A 20,064-nucleotide genomic window follows, 5' to 3' on the forward strand; every position below is an offset into this window, starting at 1 on the left:
TGTAAAGAAAATAACTGCATTGCAGAACCAATGCAAAGACTTTAGGATGCTCCTTCGTATTGGGACGGTGATAATGATTGGTTGTCAAAGCAGTAGGCGTAGGTTAGTTACTGGCGATTGTTGGTGCTGTTTTGGTCCATGAATCTAATAAAGATTCAGGAGTTGACACTAACTGTTGTTGCCCGACTGCCCGTGGCAAGTAAATCAAACGTTGGGGCAAGAGGAGTCTGCTTTCAGGTTGCCCGACGGGGCAAGTGCATTCCGTCTTCATTAGATGTTATTACCTATTATTCATGAAGAACAATGCTACCTTTTTAACAACTAGCTGTTGCACTCATTTTGTTTTTTCAACGTGATTGTCGCGCGACCCCAGCAGTTATTGATTGGATTTAACATTAATTTACATTAACTACAAGCGCAAATTTTACTCGATATCATTTTATAATGGAAAAGTTACTTTTCGTGGAAGTGGGCATGACCTTTTGGCAAGGAGAACATGACCGACGGGCAAGTGCCTCTGAGACCTTAGTGTCAACCCCTGAAGATTTCAGCAGACATATCTCTGAGACTATACTGTAGCTGTCATGCAGCTAGTACAGTGGATTCTGTGGTTTTGTCTGAAACGCCCCTTTAAGGCCGGGAACGCATCTCTTGTCATTTTCAGATTTCTTTGGCTATTAAAAAAGTAGCAGATATACTATATTTTCACGATTTTTCAAAAATAGCAGATCACGAGCTTGTAGATCTGCTATTTTTGAATAGCCCAAAGACAGCTTAAAATGACACAGATGCCTTCCCGGTCTTAATGGGTTAACCCTTAACTTTACAGTCTCACTTAATTCTCTCTCTCCTGTCTGTCTCCCTCTCTTCTGTCTCTCTCCTGCCTGTCTGTCTCTTCTCCTGTCTTCCTCTCTCTCTCTAGGTGTTCCGCATTACTTCCTGGTTGCAGACCAGGCGTTGTACTATGCAGTTTGTCTCGTCTGGCCGTCGCCTCCTGAGCCTGCGGTCCAGCCGGCCCCCTCCTCCTCCTCCTCTCCTCTCCCTCCTTCACCTCCTCCTCCCCCCCTCCTCCCGCTCCTCCCCCCCTCCTCTCCCCCTCTCCTCCCGCTCCTCCCCTCCTCCTCCTCCCCTCCTCCTCTCCCTCCGGCCTCCCTCCGTCGCTGCTCCTCGCTGCCCCCTCTTGGCCAGCGGCAGCATGTACACCACCCGCCTCTACGGCACCACAGTAGGAGGAGTTGGAGGAGGAGGAGGGGGAGGAGACAGAGGAGGAGGGGCCAAGACGGGGGGGCGGAGGCTGGGCATGGCGGGCGTAGGAGGGGGAGGGCTGTCGGTTCTGGAGAACCACCCCCCGCATCATCACCTGCCGCCCCATCACCCCCCCCAGCCCACGTCCTTCCCTGTCTACCAGGGCAGGCCTGAAGCCCACCACCATACAAGGTATGTATTGCACTTTTAGTCATGTTTAACCCATTAAGAAAGATTTGCACACATTTGCACACATTTTCACGATTTATTTTCAAAAATAGCAGATCTACAAGCTCATAGCGCGGCACGGTGCGTGGCACTTGTGGATACACTTGTGGATACATTCAAAGATTTGCACACATTTGCACACATTTTCACGATTTATTTTCAAAAATAGCAGATCTACAAGCTCGTAGCACGGCACCGAGTGCCGCGCTATGAGCTTGTAGATCTGCTGTTTTTTGAATAGCCAAAGAAATCTTAAAATGACACAGATCTTAATGGGTTAAGTGCAGGGACGCCGACTTTGTGCGCGACCATGGGGGCTGAACTTGACCTAGACCAGCCCCGCCCCCCCCCCCCCCCCCCCGCGGTCGCGACCGGGGAAAAAAAGTCTCTCTTTTTTTCATTGAGTACTTTATTTACAGTTTGCCAATAGTACAGTGGTGCGATTTTACAAGGGCTTTTTATGACACACTACTCACTTTCAGCATGTTTCAACATTTCCCTACATTGCTGCTTACTATACTTAAAGGCTATACTTAAAATAATCACACAACTTGTTTTTACTTGAATTACTTTATTTATAGCATGAAAATTAAAACCACCTTAAACAGTTTAATTATTTTAGAGATTTGAGCTAAAGGTAAAGGGGGTAAAATAAACTTTACAGTAATTGCAATCAAACTAAAAAAAAAAACACCTTAAACAGTTTAATTATTTTATAGATTTGAGCTGCACTCATGTTATGAAAGGTGCTATTTTCGTTTCATTTTAGTTATACTGTACAGTAAAATCAATCAAACTAAAAGAATTCAAAGAAACAAGAAGAATCAGGTTTAATTGTCACATTAGAACGGTTTACACATCAAACTACAGAGCAGGTTTACAAGGGCTGGGTGAGGTTGTTACATTCCTACATTCCTGCGCTATTGTTCTATAGGTGTTAACGGCCGGCTCGTTGAATGCGTCTCTCTCGCGGCCGGCTGTCGCGGGCAACATTTGAATTTGAATGAAATTAAATTGGACACACTGAAATGCTGAGGGGGCTCATCAGTTGACTGTGGGGGCTCTAGCCCCGGCGCCCCCACGTCATCGGCGCCCCTGGTTAAGTGTAGAGGTGCTACGATCAAGGTTTTTGTGATCCGATCCGATTCCGATCAGGCAGCATCAAAACAGATCCGATTCCGATTAATTCCGATCTGATACGGGCATACGGCACATAATATCTCTGTCTCTATACTGTCTATCTCATGTTGACTTCCTATTGTTTGATCGGCTGGTGATATAACTTAACAGTCACAAGGTATTTATAAACATACTTGTGTGGATGACGGTGATGGAGAATTTTAATGAAGTCTTGGGGGACACGCTGCGCACTTCTGTGTTGCTTTCACGGATGTGTCAGCCCGTACAACATGTGGCGTGCGGCCACGACCGCGGTCCACGCTCCGCGATTTTTATCTTTACTTTTTACTGATGTTATGTTAAAACTAAATGTTAAAAAAGGATTGATCAAGTGATATTACTCAAACAGAGAACATAACCCCTCCACAATCATAGTCAACAAAGTTTCACAACGTGCTGGTTAGACGTTCTGGATAGAACTGCTGGAATGGAGTGCTTTGATCGGAGCGTTTGATCTGTCATTTTCGCTGCGATTCCATCCGATCTCCATTCTTTAGCTGATATTGGGCCGATATCCGATCTTGTAATCGGATCGCGGTTCCCTAGTTAAGTGACTACTATTGTGCCTCCTTGCTAATTAGTGCATATCGTTGCTGTCTGGCTAGAAACCTTGTATCTCCATGTTTTAACGGTTTATGTTTTTTCGTAAACGATCTATGTCGTCATACTACATACAGTGTCACACAAAAGTAGCAAAAATAGCAGATCTACAAAACGTGATGCGACGCGTTTTGAGCTTTTAGATTTTTGAATGTGAATCCTGAAAAGTAATAGTTTTGGACATATGACAGCACCCGACAGCAATGATATACAGTATTAGGTACTGTTACTATGACTACTATATATAGTGTTTTCTGCTATAGCATATACACATGTGTTTTTCTACAGCTACATGGCTAGGCCTATATTGCACATTTATATGTATACTTTTTTTTGTCTCCCTGCCCTTAACACATTGAGTAATATGCATCCAAATCATCCTCAGAGTGCCAGCGTTTTTTTACCGCGTTTTGACCTTCTTTGGAGAGCCGCAGAAGCCACAACGTGCACACGGATGTAAAAGAAAAGTGTCCGGGGGGTGGGGGAGGGTCCCGTCTATCCACTGGAACAATAACATTTCTACCGCGATCGGCCATTTTTGGAGCGATCGCCCCGATGAAAATGGCTGTTTTTCACCATTAAAAAAAAATCTGAGCTAGGAGTGAGTCTGACCTATAAACGTTCTTTGCACCTTCTTCTTGATTCGTAGGCCCGCCCACTTCCACGGCCACGCCCACCAGCATCACCACCACTACACCCCCCAACCCCCCCACCTCTCCTCTCTGCCGCCCCCGCCGCCACACCACCCCCACCACGCCCCGCACTACCACCCGCCCCACCCCCACCAGCACCACCACCACCACTACAGCACAAACACCGCTGCCCCCGCTGGCGGCCCACTGAACAGCGGCCAGCAGCAGCATCATCAGAAGAAGAAGACGTGGAACTTCATCCACGAGAAGATGAGTTACGACACATTCTTCACCATGAAGCGGCTGATCGAACGCTCGCGACAGCCAGACGAGGTATGTCGTAATATTTTGATGTTCCAACAGGCTCTATGCACAGCAGCCATTTTGGAGAGAAATTGGGCCTCCTCTTACTTCCTTCACAGGTGTTACCAATGATACTAATGAAGTCTCTGTTCCATTCTGGTCAAACAGAGTCAGGGTGCTGATATTGTGCATGTTGGCTCACTGGAAACACTCTGCTACACCAGTGGGTCTAAAAGTGTGGTCCAGGGACCCTCATGGTTCCTTGAGGGGGTTCCAAATGGCCCCTTAAAAGGTGTGTAACTCTGAGAGTGTACAAATGTACACTCTCAGAGTTGTGGGGGTCCTTGAAATGAAAAGCTTAGAGAACCACTGTGCTACATGAAATGGAACAAAGCCTTCATTAGTATCATTGGTAAAACCTGTGAAGGAAGTAAGGAAGAGGCCCAATTTATTTCCAATATGGCTGCTGTGCATAGAGCCTTTATTGCCTTTATTGACCAACTCCTAATTTCCGATTCCAACCGATACTGATATGTGCAGGCTTTTTTCACCAAAAGTAATGTCAGATAACAACATCACGTTATCTCCTGTCGTGAAATAGACACACAATGCCTAATTGTATCGTGATGCCCCACTGGGCTTTCCAAATGTCAACATTCTCTGTGCAAAATAAGATAATTAATTTAACTTAAGTTATGAAAAACAATATGGCAGTTTAACTAATAAATAAAAACCGATACCAATATTTTCAGATATTCAATTTTTATGTTAATATCGGCCGACTATATCGGGGGCCGAAAATATATTGAAACAATTTTGAAGCAATAACCGACTTATAACAGAATAACCGAGAAGCAAGTTTCTTTGCGGATAATGATTTTTTGTTATATATCAACACATCGACCCAAACGATTATTATAGATAATGTTATTGTTGAGTCTGATTAGCCACTTAACCCTGTATTATACTTCATTGTACAATGGTGGTGTACAGAAATAGTGAAGATTTTCGCAATGCAAGCTTGTAGATCGGCTGTTCTCACTATGTTTACTTAGTTTGAATTATCGTTCATTCATCGTAATCAAGGCAGAAGTTTGAAATAAGTGTGATAATGATTTGAAGTCATTTGCCTGGCCCTACTTTATGTTTTGTTTGTCCACGACCAAGGACTGCAATGGAAATGAGTCTTTTCATTCTTGTTAAACGCATGTTTGCTGCAGTATGTTTTTCTTTTAAACATAACGTTTAAATAAATGGAATCAAATCAGGTGCTGCGCTGGCTCACCCAGAACCCCGGCAAGATCTCCCACAACCACTACCCCATCGCCCTGCAGAAGATAGGCCAGCTGCTGCAGAGCACACCATCGCCACCGGGGGCGCCGCCGGGACCTGGTCCAAGGTTAGTATAGAGTTCATTGGTGTTTATGAAGCTGTGCCCAGCCACTTCTATAAGCAGCTTTGTTTGTTTGTTTGTTTGGTTGTATGTCTGTATGTAACACGAACACCTGCAACATATTTGCAACTGATAACACAGGACCGCAGCGCAACTTAAAAAAAGTTAAAAAACACACACACACACTGGCCGGCACCACGCATGCGCACAAAGCCGCACATGCACGCACGCCCCCCACTTCTAAATGCACGAAGGCAAATGGCGAATGCACACGCAGACACACACGCACGAATGGACACGTACTCAAGATGCACCCATACACACATACTGTACACAACTAGCTATGACAGCAGCGTGCCGTTTCCATTTTTATTTAGCAGTATGGGGTAGCAGTATGCAACGCCTGGGTCTGATTTACTTCAAGTGGTGCTGGTGAGAAGCCTATTGAAATGAATGGAAAGGCATTTAACATTGTTAACTTCCTCTAGGTCAGTGGTTCTCAAAGTTTTTCATGTGAAGGACGCCCAAATTGACACTTAATAGCCCGCGGACCCCCATTTGAAAAGATATGCCAGGGACCCCATAAGAGAAGATTTTTACGGCTCTAGCAGTGATTTTCAACCATTTTAATTTCAAGGACCCCCCAGTTTGACATGCATTAGGCTACGGACCCCCATTTAATTACATTTCTATCTCTGGGACCCCCAATTTGCTAAATCAATGTTAATTTAACGGGTCCATTTGGTTCCATTTGTACACTCTCTGAGTTACAGACCCATAAGGGTCCATTTGGTTCCTAACTATCCATCATTTAGCTGGGGACCCCCTGGAACTCCCTCAAGGACCCCTGGGGGTCCCCGGACTCCACTTTGAGAACCATTGCTCTAGGTCATAATACTGTTATAGCTCAATGACATAAACTCATCAAGGTCACGTTAGCTATAAACGTGTTATAAGTGTAAACACTGGCCTTGTTCCCAGTGCTGTGGGGGCTGGCAGCAGTGGGACCAGTCCGGACGCGGCGCTGGGCGGCAGTGGGAACGCAGCGGCGGCTGCATTGGGCGAAGGCAGCAGCGGCGGCAGCATGGAGGACGCTGAAGGAAGACAGATCCTGGACCAGCCAGACTTCCACACACTGTGCGACTCCATCGTCAACGACTGCTCCAAGTTCGACAACTTCAGCATCGTCAACTGTCTGTACGCCGTGGCTGCCCTGGGTGAGTAGTACTGTCTGTCTGTCTGAATGCAGTGGCTGCCCTGGGTCTGTGTGTCTGTCTGTATGCCGTCCGTTGTTAGAACGTTGAGTTTTTCTTATGATCTTTTATAGAATCCTAGAATCCCAAAGTCAAAATGACCATAACAGGTTAACTTCATTCTCCTATAAAACAAGATTTATTGTCTTCCATGTTGTTGTCAGGTCTTCCCAGTGAGTCTCACAGGTTCTGTTATGTTATATTAGGCTTGTCACGTATCAAGTATTACATAAATCCTAATTGCAATTATTTGAGATTATCTCAATTATTTTCCATTTATTTATTTTTGTAATTTCTTTGGATATTTTAGTTATTTGTCATAATCTTCCCTGTGCAATTTTTGTTCTCGAAGCCTAAAAGACAAACAGAAATGTAATGTAATACATGTACAGTTACAATGTACAATGCGACGCATTGTAAGGTTGTACATCTGCTATTTTCCAAAGACTTTTATACATTTGAAAACTTGTGAAATGGGACATGCTGCATAATGAGTTTTATTTAAGCACTTTTTGATACAAATACTTTTGCACTTTTACTCAAGTCCATTTTGAATTCCGGACTTTTACTTGTAACAGAGTATTTCTACAGTACATTGCAGTATTGATACTTTTACTTAAAGGAGAATTACGGCCAACATTATTCTTACCGGACGAGTGGTACAGAAATTCCATAACGGGATCCGCCACAGTTGAAACCCAGCGCCTTTTCTTGCTTGAAATCGTGTATTTTAACACATTGAATGCCAGTCGCGTAGATCTACGCGAACCTATTTAAAGCCGCAGCGTGCCAGTCGCGTAGATCTACGCGAACCGCCGATTCCCATTGTAATCGCCCCAGGTGCACTTTCCGAATTTTTTTGATCCATTTCCGTTTCTGGTTTCCGGTCGGAAACAGAATTATTCGGGTTCCGTTTTTTTCGATCGTATCCGCTTCCTGTCTGGGATCCTGTTTAAAACTCGATTTTCTCGGTTGTTGTTTTTCTCCTCGCTGATCACTGTTTACCGTTGATCGGCTGTATCTTCAAGATGGCGGCTCGCATTTGGAAACTGTTTTCGCTGGCCGTTTCTCACGGATCCGCTGTGTGTTTAGAACCAAATGAACGCGCACTTTTAACTTATTTAGCGAGGTCTGTGGCGACATGAAAAAAACAAAAAAACAACAATAAAACGCTGGCACTGGTGAGTACATTATGAGATTAAACTCTGGCATGGAATGTGTTAATAGCTTTTTTAAACGTTTTTTCGCGAGAGATCTGATGTTTACAGTGAGAACACTATGCAACGTGTTGCCCTTGAATGTCCCTCACCGTGAGCCGCGCTTTGACAACACTTCCGGTTACGCACCGGAAGTGTCGTCAAAGCGCGGCTTGCGCTCGAGCGCATTCAAGAACAACAGGTTGCATAGTGTTCTCTCACTGTAAACATCAGATCTCTCCAGAAAAAAACTTTAAAATACGCGATTTCAAGCAAGAACGAAAAAAAAGCTATTAAAATACGCGATTTCAAGCAAGAAACATAGGCGCAGATTTTCTCTGACTCGGATCCGTTATGGAATTTCTGTACTGTACCACTCGTCCTAGGATATCATAACGTCATAATAAAGGTAAGAATAACGTTTTTTTTTTACTTTTTCCACCACTGGCTTAATGTTTATTCTCCCTCCATGCGTGTTCCTCAGGTCTGCCCAGTGAGTCTCAGGTGGTGGAGGTGTTGGAGTCCGAGTCCCAGTCCAGGCTGGGCCAGTTCAACCAGAAGGACATGAGCATGGTGTTCAGTTCCAGCATGAAGCTGCACCCGGGCAGCCAGCACCCGCTGACCGAGGCCTGCCTGGCGGGCCTGGAGAAGAACCTGGAGCGAGAGCGCCACCCGCAGACGCTCTTCCTCCTGCTCTCGTACTACCGCCTCAAGTGGCGCTCGCTGCAGACGCAGGAGGCGGCGAGCGGTGGCGCCAACGGGCCCCCTCCCCCAAATCCGGAACAGCTGCTAGCTAACAGGTAAGGGGAACCACACACTCTGGTTCTAGTTTAGTACATTGTTACGAAAACCCTTTAGGGTCTAGGTTTGGGTTTGTAACACAGGATGGAAAAACAGGTTGTTGAGCAAAGGTGTGCAAATAATGGAGGCGAAACAATGGTTTGAGCAAAAGGTGCTGGGTGCTTTTACTCTTCAAGCTGTATTATTTACAATATTTACATTTCAGTATGCACAGGGCATAAGGTTTAACCAAAACAAAAGTAAGCCACTACCAGGGTACTCGGGTGTTGCCAAAATAACAAACAAAACAGCTAGGGAACAACTACCTGACTAAATCGTAACTAGTACAAAACAAAAGACTGCCTACCTAACTACACTAACAATGACCAGGGTCAAAATACATAGGTGGCAAACACCCCTTACCTAGTGTGCTTAACAATGTTCTTCCTACGTGATGGCTATGTACAGAGGCCTCTGTCTTTCCTGTCCCAAGGCAGCAGCATACACATAGCAGGTTAACTGTAGAACACTTTCAGTAGCTTCTAAGGTTAGCTCTGGGCATATAGATGTATTCAGGTGGAATGTTGGTGAGAGAGTGAGCTGAGGTGGAACCCAGCCTTTTATAGGCAGCAGATGGTGGTGATTGGATGAAGGTGGGGCCAGGTAACAGTTTGATTGACAGCTGATGGGTTGGTGACTTCAGACCTGTAGTGAGTGACAGAGGGGAGAGATAGACAGGACAAAACCACAGTAGCAACCATAGTGGAACGTAACAACATCCATCTTTAACTGCTGGTTTTCTCTAGTACAGCTTAGCCTGGGATCAATACCTTTTTCGGGTTTATGATCCGGTCGGGAGCGGAAGTAACCCTACGTCATCAGGCGGCCAGAACCCGCAAGCCTCACCCCAAAATAACTCCGGCCGCGATCAAGGGCATCGTAATAGGGCCTACCTAATAAAATCCTTGACGCGGCGTAGTTTAGCTTATTTTTTTAAATGCTAAATAAATATAAATGTGAGTGTACTTTCCGGAGACTATTTGGCGTCTGACTACCTTTGTTATTCCACGGGGAAATTCTATTCCATTTAAATCGGGAAACAAACAGGGGGAACCGAAACAAAGCGGCTCCGCAAAACCGGAACCCGGAAGCTTTTTAATTTATTTATTTTTTTAGCCGTGGCCTAGACCGGATCACGATGTATTGGATTAACATACTCTACCGTACAGATTGGACAAAATTACAATGTATTCATCAACATTTTATTTATTTAAAAGTTATAGTGCCGCTTTAAAATAAACTGAGGATTGTGTCAATAATAGTATAAGTAGTATAAATAGTACAGTGATATAAGATGTGCTGGTTATAGTGGGACTGTGAATAATTAGGTGAATAAATCATTGATTATGATATGCAGATAGTTTTCTAGTAAATGGTTTATTTTAACACAGAGGTTAACTAACTAATTTTCCAGTAAATGGTTTACTAGTTTTTAGTTAACCCATTAACTGATTCACTGCCAATCACGTAGATCTACTCGAACCTATTTAAAGCCGCCACGTGCCAGTCGCGTAGATCTACGTGAACTTAATTTTATTTTTATTTTTTATTTTTCCAATTTCACCCAAAGACCAAGGAGATATGATTTTTCGAAGATCTAGACTCCTATCCACTTCCTTGTTAACTTAAAACTTAAAAATTCTGTATCTCGGCTCCTGAGTACTTTTTTTTTTCAATGAAAAATCTCTGGCACTGGCTAAAAAAATATGAAAATACCTCTGGCAGTTAATGGGTTAAGACCGGGAACGCATCTTTGTCATTTTAGATTTTAGCTATAATCTTTATTTTATACTTTATTCAAAAATAGCAGATATACAAGCTCTGTGCCGCTCTATGAGCTTGTAGATCTGCTATCTTTTTTGTTATCGGGGAAATTTGTGCAAAACATTTTTTAAAGCATTTTAACTCAAATCTTTGCTTCTGGGGATTCTACAAATGTCTTCTAAATCCTAACCGTTTTTTGAAAAAACTTACTTTTTTCATGTCAAGGACCACCCAAAATAATATGTATTTGGCTGTGGACCCCCGTCTCAAAATATTTTGTTCCAGGGACCCCTCAGAAGCAAAGATTTGAGTTACAAATGTTCTGTGATAGCAGAATCTGTTTGGAGCACTCATTATACAATAATGATGAGACAGACAAGAATTCAGAATTCCAAGTATGAGAGATTTTACTCGAGTAAAAGGAGCAAAAAACAGCATCATGCAATGGAAATCCAGTTTTGCTCACTGAGGTCATATTCTACCTCTGGTTAAATAGGCCTGTTTCAGACACACCCCCTCAACACCTACACACAGACAGTTTTCACATAGAGATGTTAATTTAGTCAACAAGCCTGATGACAAAACAAAAGAATGCAAATGTCTCTGTTTGGAGACAGGATGTCTAGCAGGCAAAGAGTCCTGAAGCAAGGTGGAGCCAAGCAGGAGAACATCTTATCACATTAGTTAATTTTAAATGTTTATCTTCAAATATCCTTGACATTTCCCCCATTTTAACATTTAAAAAACCTTTACACAACAATACTCATAGCATATCGCAGGAATAGGCGAAAAACCCATATTCAATTTCACAGGAAAATTCCTATCCAGCCCAGCTCAATTAGCCACGACCACCCTTCCGGCCAACGACATGTAGAAGTTCAACAAAACAAAAATGCACAGGGAGAAAGTCCATTAATGTACAGAAACATACAGTTACAAAATACAGGTACAGATCATAAAAGAAATAAAGCTCCAAAAAGGTCCTTCTTCATGGCCTCAAAGTACCATAGTCCATTGTTCCACCAAATCTTGTTTCACCAAAGTGATAGCAATGTTATTCTCTTGCCGTTAATGGAATGGGCATCCACAAAAAGAGTGATGCCGTCAACTGTAGCAAAACTAATCATTTACAACGCCAGGATCCGGATGGCGAATGTCCTGCGGTGTCCTCTCAGAATCCTGCGTAGCTCCTCGTTCTTTCATCCTCCCGTGGCGTTTGCCCCGTCCTGCAATGTGAAGCGTGGTTCCAGGTCGTTCTTAGTCCAGAAGCCGGTCCTCCTAAACTTTTGGGATCCAGAGGTCAGAGTGCTCTTTCCTCATCCACTCAGCCAGTCCATCCCCCGTTGTGAACACCAGGGCTGAAGACTCCATAGGATCCTTAGCAACACCATCATACGCCATTCTTCAAAATTTCGCCAACATCTATCATATACAGGAATACATAGGATTAGATGAAATCTTTTCAAATAGTGTAGCTATACACATAATGTACCTATATATATATATCATATGATATTTGACTCTGCATATGGAAAAACAAATATCAATGTTTTATAGCAAACCACGATACTTAATACCACACAAGCCGTAGAGATATTTAGCACGTTGTCATCATTTCTTTCCTCCTCTCCCAGAACAGTTCCACTGCAGTTCATAAGTGGACCTGAGAATAAACACTCACAACAACATTATTTAACACACCCTAACTAAACCACATGTATGGCATTTAGTCATGTATGGCCTTTAGAGGCACACCACTGGCTATAGTAAACTAATCTTACTTCATGTTTAGAAATCCATTCTCAAACCAATTATACTAGTTACCAATTACCATAAAATTCACTAGATTAATATTGCTATTTAGTGATGTGGTCCTGCAGTCCTGTGTCTGTGTCACTAAGAGAGAAGCAATCATTTACTACAAAAACATCTTAAAAATAGACAAATAAAACATGACATGAATTAGCATCATTCAATACAAATCTAAGCACACACAGAAACCATGTCATATGTTTACACAGCCCTTATGCTCAATTATTCAGTAGGAAAAGCACTAGGATACTTCAGATCAAAATCAACAATTGAAACAATCAAAATCAGAATAAACACCATACATTACCCCCCGTGTTTCGGATTATCGGACAATCCAGTGTTCCCGGCTACCAGAAAAATTGAAAGTAATACATTCGACGACGCACGTCTCAATAGGTCAGTTATCAATTAGTTTGTTAGTCGTGCTGTTAGTCACAAAATACACGTGGGATAAAACACACTCATTATACAACATGAAATCACATCAAAACATTATGTTAGCCTCCCATAGAACGACACCGATCCTAAAAGAAATTGGGAAGGAAACAACATTATCGAGAATAACTTTCCCACAAGCCCAAAACTCAGAAAAGAAAACCCATACTGGTATTTGTCGGATTCCTGCTGCCATGGCGTCCCAATGGAGCAGAAATCCTCAACCCAGACCCTAAAATCACATTTTCAATCACTCATCCCTAAAAATAATGGCACTTCCATTGTAGTGTCAACAGGAATGGTTAATCAAATCACCATAGTAGCCAAGGTACAGGGCTTAATCCCTAATTCCAAGTGTCGACCACCTGCTGTGAGGGAAAGAAACTGAAACACTCCCACTAAGATCAGAGCAAAGAAAAACTACAGGTGACAGTTGATCTAAGATAGGTGGCAGTATGTGCTTCACAGAGCACATATTTTCCTATTTATAAACCTAAAACCAAGATCACTTACCTATGTAAACATAAAACTATATGTGACGCTTTTTGTTTCAATATATTCTCTCCACACAACCAGAGATAATGCCTCCTAATTTTGTGAACACAAATTCACTCTTATCATCTAAAAATTCCTATCTATTATTAGTTATATTAGTTAATACTCACTTTGAATTTTAAGCTACTCAGTACCCCTCCTTTTCAAGACAGCAGAATGACGGTTTTCTCGAGGCCTCGGTCCGTCCCGACAGGCCTTTAAAAAAATCCATGTACTTACAGATGCGGATCCTTAACCTTGATCAAAAGATAATTGTGTTGTCTTGTACACACAACATTACAATAAACAACACTCGCACACACACACACATTCATTCAGTGCTAGCTTTGTTGTAACTCTGTACAACAGGACCCTCAGACCGGACTAAAGTCCCCCTGAACAGACAGCCGGCGACCGTTTGATTGATTGATTGAATAACTTCTATACAAATACATGCAAAAACTAAGAGTCACTGAACGCATTTACACAACCTTACTAAACATGACCTAACGGTTTGAGTGTGTCGGCTTATGACCACTGCGTTTCCTCGACTGACGTTAATCGGCAACACTAAAAAACATTCCACCAAGAATACAAATTTAAAAGATTAAAACACGTCCACAGCCTCCATTTTTCCATATATTGTATCCTATGTATTCAAAAAATCAAGCAAAGTCCCTCTAATCTGTGTCATGCGCATGAAAGGCGAGACATTTCAGTCTCCCTACATATAGGCCATCAAAATGCCTATGGTGATCACAATACATCACTAATACTTCAAAACTGAAACAATGTCTCCCACTAGTACACCCAAACAGATTCCCCACTAACAAGACACTTACTGCGGTGATTGGCTGAACAGCGAAAGACTGGTTGGGCCTCCAAAGCAAAGGATCCCCCTCCACTGTACTGCCAAACACCGTCAGCAGCAAACCCAGTCCAAAAATCGTCGGCGTAGGACTTCCAAATGTGATAGCAGAATCTGTTTGGAGCACTCATTATACAATAATGATGAGACAGACAAGAATTCAGAATTCCAAGTATGAGAGATTTTACTCGAGTAAAAGGAGCAAACCTTACACAACAGCATCATGCAATGGAAATCCAGTTTTGCTCACTGAGGTCATATTCTACCTCTGGTTAAATAGGCCTGTTTCAGACACACCCCCTCAACACCTACACACAGACAGTTTTCACATAGAGATGTTAATTTAGTCAACAAGCCTGATGACAAAACAAAAGAATGCAAATGTCTCTGTTTGGAGACAGGATGTCTAGCAGGCAAAGAGTCCTGAAGCAAGGTGGAGCCAAGCAGGAGAACATCTTATCACATTAGTTAATTTTAAATGTTTATCTTCAAATATCCTTGACAGTTCGCTTTAAAAAATAATAATATATATTCAAAGATTTGCACACATTTTTAAAGAGCTGGTGCCATGTTTTTGCACTTTTTCTGTTTTTCATGTGTCTATGAGGTTGATAGAACTTCATTAAGGCCCCCGCTGGTGGTTTTATGGTGTTTCATGTCTTCTCTGACTATTTGGAGTTTTTTCCTGGAGGCTGAAACCTTGAGAGTCAAACGTACCAATCCAAAAACAGCGACATACTGACGTAACAATGGCCATACCCACCCACCGCACCTCCCCTCATTATCATTGTCATTTATACTACAACCTTTTGTGGGCGGAGCTGCCTCAAACACACGTGTGTGACCATGGCAGGTTGTTCTGTGCCTAACTGCTGTGTGACAGCTATCAATCAGTCGTTTCACACTTTGCCCATTGACACGGACAAACGTGATCAATGGCTTAATTTCATTTATAAAGACAGGATTATTCCCTCAGCCCCCTCTACCAGGCTTCGGGTGTTTAGTTCCCATTTTGTTGATGACTGCTTCACCAACTTAGTGCAAGTCAATATGGGATTTGCAAACAGGACAGTACTGAAGCCAGGTTCTATTCCGACGATTTATCCTGGAGACACAGAAAGCAGCACCTCAGGAGCGTTACCGGTAAATTAAAACATCCGCCAGCCCCAATAAAATGATTTAGGAGCATGAATCGGTTTGACATAGCCTTGTGTCTGTGACCTCCCCCACCGTTTAGTTGTGGGATTTAGTTCAGCGTCAATAAGATCGCTTCTGAACATCGTATGGAAAATGTAACGGTAGTCGCGGTAACCTACAGTCGTCTGTTGTTACGACGGTGTGAAGAAATTAATGGATGGGTTGAAACAACCTTTTAAACCGGGGTTTTGTGCCGGTCTGCGTTGAATTCAACGTGCAGAGACAGTGTTGGTCGTGAACGCGCATCGCCGTTTAACATGGCGTAGAGTTAGATCAGGGACGAGCCTCCATGTTAATTCAACGCAGGCTGCCAACAAACTAAGGTTTTAAACGGTTGTTTGAGCCCATCGATGCGTTGTTTCACGCCGTCGGAACAACAGACATATGTAGGTTACGGCGCCTAGCTTTAGATTTTTCATACGATGTTCAGAAGGTAAAACATTGACATTAAATTGGCAGAACATACCGACGCGGGCGGGACCAACTCGAGTCATACAGTCTCAGCCAACGTTAGGGTCGCTAGAGCTAGTTCAGTTGGAATAGATACAGCGTGATTGTTTGTCATATATAATAAAAAAGAGACGAATTATCTGTGCCTCTGCAAACAGAAGTGTATTATCAAGGTGGAAATGGCTCTGAATACTCTAATACTACTGTAATATACTGTAGCTTATATTTCCATTTTCTAGTAAGGGGATGTATGGAAAGAATACATAGCCCATTTAAATGGGAATGTCAGGTTGAAGGAATACAAATGCATTGTAATGATAGTAAAATGTGTGCAGTGATGCTATAAATAATGTCACTGATGTAATGGATACCATAGTCATTGTAAGATAAAGTTCTACTTGGATCACAGGATATTGAACATCACCATGGCACATCTGTAAGAATGTATGACAACTGATGGTTCTGTTTAAAGGACAACTTTAGTTTTTTACAACCAAGGTTTATGTTTTAGATTGTAATTAAAGTAAATAAAAGATGAGTGTTAAAATGTTTTAATTTACTGCTTTCTATAGTTTTAGCAATTTTTGCGATATTTTTTACAGTGGGCGGAGGCATTCTGTCCGGTGGCTAAATATGTATTTTTTTTACACAATAACCCGGCGTTTTCTTTATTATTATTTACAGTAGCTCTTCTAGCCCCCAATAACTCACATCTGGCCATCAAAGACCACCGTACCTTTTTTTATTGTGTAAAAAAGGCATATTTAGCTAGCCTGGTAAACCCTCCCTCCGGAAATCTCATTTCTATTTGATTCCAGGAGTGAGTCTGGCCTGATAGCCCATTGTGGGGGTTTCTAGTGGAATTACCAACTAACCGAGCCTATCAGCGTCGTCGCACATCGTTCTGTGATTGACAGCGGCAGTTGGCCAATCAGGTGGCGAGTTCGAGTGAGCCCAAAACACGAACGGCAGCCATCTTTTTCTTGTCCGCTATATTCTCCGCTATTTTTTTACTTCAAAAAGCTCTCTAACTTCTATTTTGAGGCACGGAATTTACTTATAAGAAATCGTTTGGATAGAATTTAGTTGTTTAACTTCATATATGTGGTCAATTAATCATGACAAAGCCTATTTAAAAATAAAAATTTAGAGAACCGGTAGGGGCGGGCAGTGACACCCATGTATCCGAATAAGGCAACCCATTTTGGGCATGGCAAGTCTCAAAAGTCCCGTTGCGTCACATTAGACTGGTGAACTGCTGATTGGCTGAAGGGGAAAAATTATCATTGGCTGAAGGGGTTGTCAGTCAACGTTATTACTCCCGCCCAACTTCAGCCCACAGCCAATATTGCAGAATGGGCTATCAGGCCAGACTCACTCCTGGAATCAAATAGAAATGAGATTTTCGGAGGGAGGGTTTACCAGGCTAATATTTAGCCACCGGACAGAATGCTGTAAAAAAGATCGCGAAAATTGCTAAAACTATAGAAAGCAGTAAATGAAAAAGAAATAACACTCGTCTTTTATTTACTTTAATTACAAGCTAAAATATAAACCTTGGTTGTAAAAAAAACAAAGTTGTCCTTTTTTAAGCCTTTTATTTATCCGTTGCACACATGAGCATTTGGGATTTGAGCAAAGGGTTGATGAGGCTTTCCGGTTGTGGAGTAGTTCTTCTTCTTCCTCCTCATCTTCATCTGAACCAGATTCAGGTTCAAACATATATGGCTGTATTTGTCCAATTTGTCCTCCCTCTGCCATTTTGTAAACAAATGGGCAGAACCATGGGCAGTCCTTTAGTGATAAGGGGGAAGGACTAGGACAGGTGGGTGGTCTTATAGGAGGAGGCGGAGGGACTGGATTAGATGGGTGGTGCTAAGTGAAACCAGGTATACTTAATGAACTGGTGGGTGTGTCTACATAAAAACAACATTTTAACACTTACTGTACACTTTCTTTTTTTTTTGAAAAACATCCTTACATAATAATAATACCTTATGATCAGGTTTTAGGGTTGAAAAATATCATGGCACTCCATCTTTAATTTTTTTTCAAAAATAGCAGATCTACAAGCTCATAGCGCTGCACTCTGTGCCACACTGTGAGCTTGTAGATCTGCAATTTTTTGAATAGCCAAAGAAATCTTAAAATGACACGGATGCGTTCCCGGTCTTTAATGGATTAATGTGACCAGTGGACACAGAGAGGTTAAACTAACTAGTCTGTGTCCACTGGTCACATTAACTAAAGAGAGGTTAACTTAACTAGTTTTTAGTAAATGTGACACAGTAGTGGACATAGAGAGGTTAACTTAACTAGTTTTTAGTAGTGACACAGTGGACACAGAGAGGTTAACTTAACTAGTTTTTAGTAAATGTGACACAGTGGACATAGAGAGGTTAACTTAACTAGTTTTTAGTAAATGTGACACAGTGGACATAGAGAGGTTAACTTAACTAGTTTTTAGTAGTGACACAGTGGACACAGAGAGGTTAACTTAACTAGTTTTTAGTAAATGTGACACAGTGGACATAGAGAGGTTAACTTAACTAGTTTTTAGTAAATGTGACACAGTGGACATAGAGAGGTTAACTTAACTAGTTTTAGTACATGTGACACAGTGGACATAGAGAGGTCAACTTAACTAGTTTTAGTACATGTGACACAGTGGACATAGAGAGGTTAACTTAACTAGTTTTAGTACATGTGACACAGTGGACATAGAGAGGTTAACTTAACTAGTTTTAGTACATGTGACACAGTGGACACAGAGAGCTTAACTCTCTGCTCTGTGTTCTCCCCTCAGAAAGATCCTCCGTCTGGTCAAACACACGCTGGCCAGCGTCAGCGGCGTGCGCGACCAGGAGATGGCGCTGCTGGACGAGATGCTGGCGGCCTGCGCCAGAGAGGCCAGCAACAAGAGCCTGGAGCTCATCTTCAGCTCCCACCTGTTCTACCAGAACAGACAGGAGAGATTTATCAACAGCCTGGCGGGTAAAATATACATTATCATATCATATCATCTCTGTCAGGTGGAAACCTCCGTCATGTCCAAAACTGTTGCTTTTTTCAGGATTCAAATGCAAAAAGTAGCAGATCTACAAGTTTTCTTTAGGTCTAATCTTTTATCATCCCTGGGCATGTAACGATTCACTCAACTCACGATACGATTCGAATCACGATGCTAGGTTCACGATACGATTTCATTTTTTTTTAAATCCCATTAAGACCTGGAACGCATCTGTGTCATTTTTAGATTTGGGCTAAAAAGCATTATTTTACACTTTGGCTATTAAAAAATAGCAGATATACAAGCTCATAGTGCGGCACTGAGTGCCGCGCTATGAGCTTGTGAGCTCTATGAGCTGCTATTTTAGAAAAATCTAGAAAATGTGTGCAAATCTTTGAATACGGTATATATATTTTTTAAAGCAAACATTTTTAACTCAAATCAAATTTGCTTCTGGGGGTCCCTGGAACAAAATATTTTAAGATGGGGGTCAAATACATGTCATTTTGGGGGTCCTTGACATGAAAAAGTTTGAGAACCACTGACATTGTAACATATGTCAGGATTTAGAAGACATTTTGTAGAATCGTCCTCAGGTCTTAAAGGGATATTTCACTTTCAAAAAAACGTTTGGTCATTTTATCGTCTACTCAGGCTTTTGTGAAACCCCCAGACCGTTTTTAAGTTGCTTGATTCAGTATTTAGATATTTGATATTCATTTTATTAGACACGCCCCTATCCTATACAAACCCATTATAACTTCAAACTCCATTTTTAACATGTCAGATTCATCAAAAACACCCGTCCTTGGTTCTGGTGACTCACCCTGCCCTCCTAATACGCAAGGGGGCCGTGTTTTTTCGATAACATTTTTCATTTATTTTTTATATTTTTGGGGGAAAATGAAAAAAATTTAATGCAATAAAAAAAAGTAATAAAATAAATGAAAAAAGTAATCGAAAAAACACGGCCCCCTCACGTATTAGGAGGGCAGGGTGAGTCAGCAGAACCAAGGACGGGTGTTTTTGATGAATCTAACAGGTTAAAAATGGAGTTTGACGTTATAATGGGCTTGTATAGGAAGGGGGCGTGTCTGATAAAATGATTATCAAATATCTAAATAC

General features: G+C 42.1%; 1 protein-coding gene across 1 annotated transcript in view; it reads left to right on the forward strand.

Annotated features, from left to right (window-relative positions):
• fastk (Fas-activated serine/threonine kinase) overlaps nt 1-20,064 on the forward strand; it is a 40,406-nt gene that overhangs the window by 2,613 nt on the left and 17,729 nt on the right. The window contains exons 2-7 of the mRNA XM_080440967.1: nt 923-1,437; nt 3,902-4,217; nt 5,456-5,586; nt 6,562-6,797; nt 8,514-8,829; nt 18,736-18,923. Coding sequence (XP_080297093.1) covers nt 965-1,437; nt 3,902-4,217; nt 5,456-5,586; nt 6,562-6,797; nt 8,514-8,829; nt 18,736-18,923 — 1,660 coding nt within the window. The 5' untranslated portion in view covers nt 923-964. The remainder of the gene's footprint in view (nt 1-922; nt 1,438-3,901; nt 4,218-5,455; nt 5,587-6,561; nt 6,798-8,513; nt 8,830-18,735; nt 18,924-20,064) is intronic.

Source organism: Gymnoscopelus braueri (genome assembly GCF_963280865.1).
Source record: "Gymnoscopelus braueri genome assembly, chromosome: 10".
Taxonomy (NCBI): domain Eukaryota; kingdom Metazoa; phylum Chordata; class Actinopteri; order Myctophiformes; family Myctophidae; genus Gymnoscopelus; species Gymnoscopelus braueri.